Here is a 2,500-nt window from a genome sequence, read left to right as displayed (position 1 = left end):
GTTGGATTGTGAGGAAGGGGTAGATAAGGATGGAGACGGTTGTGTCTTATCACCCCGTCGGTATTTTAGATAGTGAGGAAGCATGAGGCAGATCGTGAGGAGGAGATGATGATGCTGGAAATGTGATGTGTGAGGCTCTTATAACCACGTCAGTAAGTTTGATTGTGATTAATAGATTAAAATGGTGAATCGGGTTGAAATAGAGGTACGACCCTCATTTTCACAGCAGTGAGTAGGATCGTGAGTGAGAAATATCTAATTAGTGAGGGAGGAGATGATGAGGTGGGCTGGAAATGAAATGTATTGTTTACTTACCACCAGGTTAATACACTGAACTGTGAGTGAAATTACTTTTATCGTGAAGGAGGGAGAGTTGTGTTTGCCACCTCATTAAATTGGATTGTGAGTGAGAATGAGTTCATATACGAACGAGGTGGACATAGAAATGAGAGATGGAGAGATGTATGAGTGAGAATCGGATGTATGAGAAGATATGAGGTTAAAAGATGAAGACAAGTAATTGTGAGGACATTATTTTTACGGGAAGCGAGATGAAGATGAGGAAGGGTATATGGCCGGAGTGCAAATGAGAAAACTAGAATATGGACAATAAAAGAATGCGAAAGGAGAATTGATGGACATTGAGGAGTATTTTCCTTTCGCCATTTTTGTGGAACGTTACGAAACACACACACATATACAAATACGCATACACACACCTACACACACACACACACACACACACACACACAGACACGCACACGCCACGCACACGCACACACACACGCACACGCACACGCACACGCACACGCACACACACACACACACACACACACACACACACACACACACACACACACACACACACACACACACACACACACACACACACATGCACACGCACACGCGCACACACACACGCAGCTCCATTCTATTTTTTCAATCCCTTTTTAAGGTATAAGAATACAAAAATATTACCATCAATTTAAAAATATATTTGTAACACCAGTGTAACAAGTAAACTGTATAACAATAAAGGTATTTGTGACCAGAAAACAATTGATCTATAGGTATATAAATATAGATATAGATATAAATATAAATCACTAAATTCACGCAGGCAATGCATAACATACATATCCACTTTCATACAGACGGATATATTGGGCTCTAGTTGACACATGACCTGATGTGCATAAAAAACGTTTCATTTATAGATACATAAACAAAACGTTTATGCATATTGTTGTTTGCACACATATGAATATGGATTCGTTTATCTACGTACATGGAGATACAATTTTCATGCTTTCGTATAAAAGCAGTTGCTCTGTATGTGCTTTAATATTCACAGTAAACCATCGATATATACGAATTGATATGTATATATACAAATGTTCATTCACAGTTGCATTACTATCAGTTCAGTCAAGCATATGAATACTGACACAGATTCACACAGCTAAATATAACCATTCATGTGATGTGTCTATGAAGACCGATAAAAAAAGGATTCAGATTCAAAAACTGTGCCTATGAAGACTTTGATAAAAAAAAAAGGATTCAAAAACTCAAAAACTCATCCACAAAAAGGAAAACTCGTACACCAATGGCCACACACAGAGCGTATAAATATGTGGCTCTTTCATTTTCCTCCTTTCCCTCCTCCCACATAATGGATGCATCAGTGGAGGAGGCTCGCGGTGCTACACAGGCAAACTTTTACACTGCGGCATTTATCTTTATATCCCGAGGAGAGGTTTTGCTGCGACTATTGTGCCCACCAGTGACGTCATCTAAGCACTGGCACTTCCGGCACTCGTACCACAAGCATCCCGCCGGCTATTCTCACCAGAGAAAAAGAAAAGAGAGAAAGAAGAGAGAGAGAGAGAGAGGGAGAGGCAGAAGGCAAAAAAATCGACTTCGCACAAGTGGGCGGGAGACGTCACAGGCTCTCCGAAGCCGGTTGGAGTTCAGCCCCTTTAAAAACACTTCCTGTGCACAACGGATGGGCCGCACTCTTCGTATTCCCTCTTGCTGATCCACATCTGCTGGAAAGTGGCTAGCGAGGCCAGGATGGAGCCGCCGATCCACACGGAGTACTTGCGTTCGGGTGGTGCCGTGATCTTCACCTTCATGGTCGGGGGAGCCAGCGCGCTCAGCTCGTGGGTGAGGCGGTCGGCCAGCCCCGGGTACATGGTGGTGCCGCCCGAGAGCACCGTGTTCCCGTAGAGGTCCTTGCGGATGTCCAGGTCGCTCTTCATGATGGAGTTGTAGGTGGTCTCGTGAATGCCGAAGGACTCCAGGCCCAGGAACGACGGCTGCGGGGACAGGGAATCGTACGCTGCTTTAGATACACACATGCATGGATAGATTCACGCTCACGCACACATTCAAACGCTCGCTTACCTTACAAATACAAGCATATTCACACACACACACACACATACACACACACACACACACACACACACACACACACACACACACACACACACAC

At 43.8% G+C, this 2,500-nt stretch overlaps 1 protein-coding gene across 1 annotated transcript in view; it reads right to left on the bottom strand.

Moving 5' to 3' along the window:
- Positions 1-974: 974 nt before the first annotated feature.
- Positions 975-2,500, bottom strand: part of LOC113808947 (actin, cytoplasmic A3a-like) — a 19,038-nt gene continuing 17,512 nt past the window's right edge. The window contains exon 6 of the mRNA XM_070145164.1: positions 975-2,321. Coding sequence (XP_070001265.1) covers positions 1,983-2,321 — 339 coding nt within the window. The 3' untranslated portion in view covers positions 975-1,982. The remainder of the gene's footprint in view (positions 2,322-2,500) is intronic.

Source organism: Penaeus vannamei, chromosome 33, assembly GCF_042767895.1.
Source record: "Penaeus vannamei isolate JL-2024 chromosome 33, ASM4276789v1, whole genome shotgun sequence".
Classification (NCBI taxonomy): domain Eukaryota; kingdom Metazoa; phylum Arthropoda; class Malacostraca; order Decapoda; family Penaeidae; genus Penaeus; species Penaeus vannamei.
This window is presented reverse-complemented; position numbering and strand designations above follow the sequence as displayed.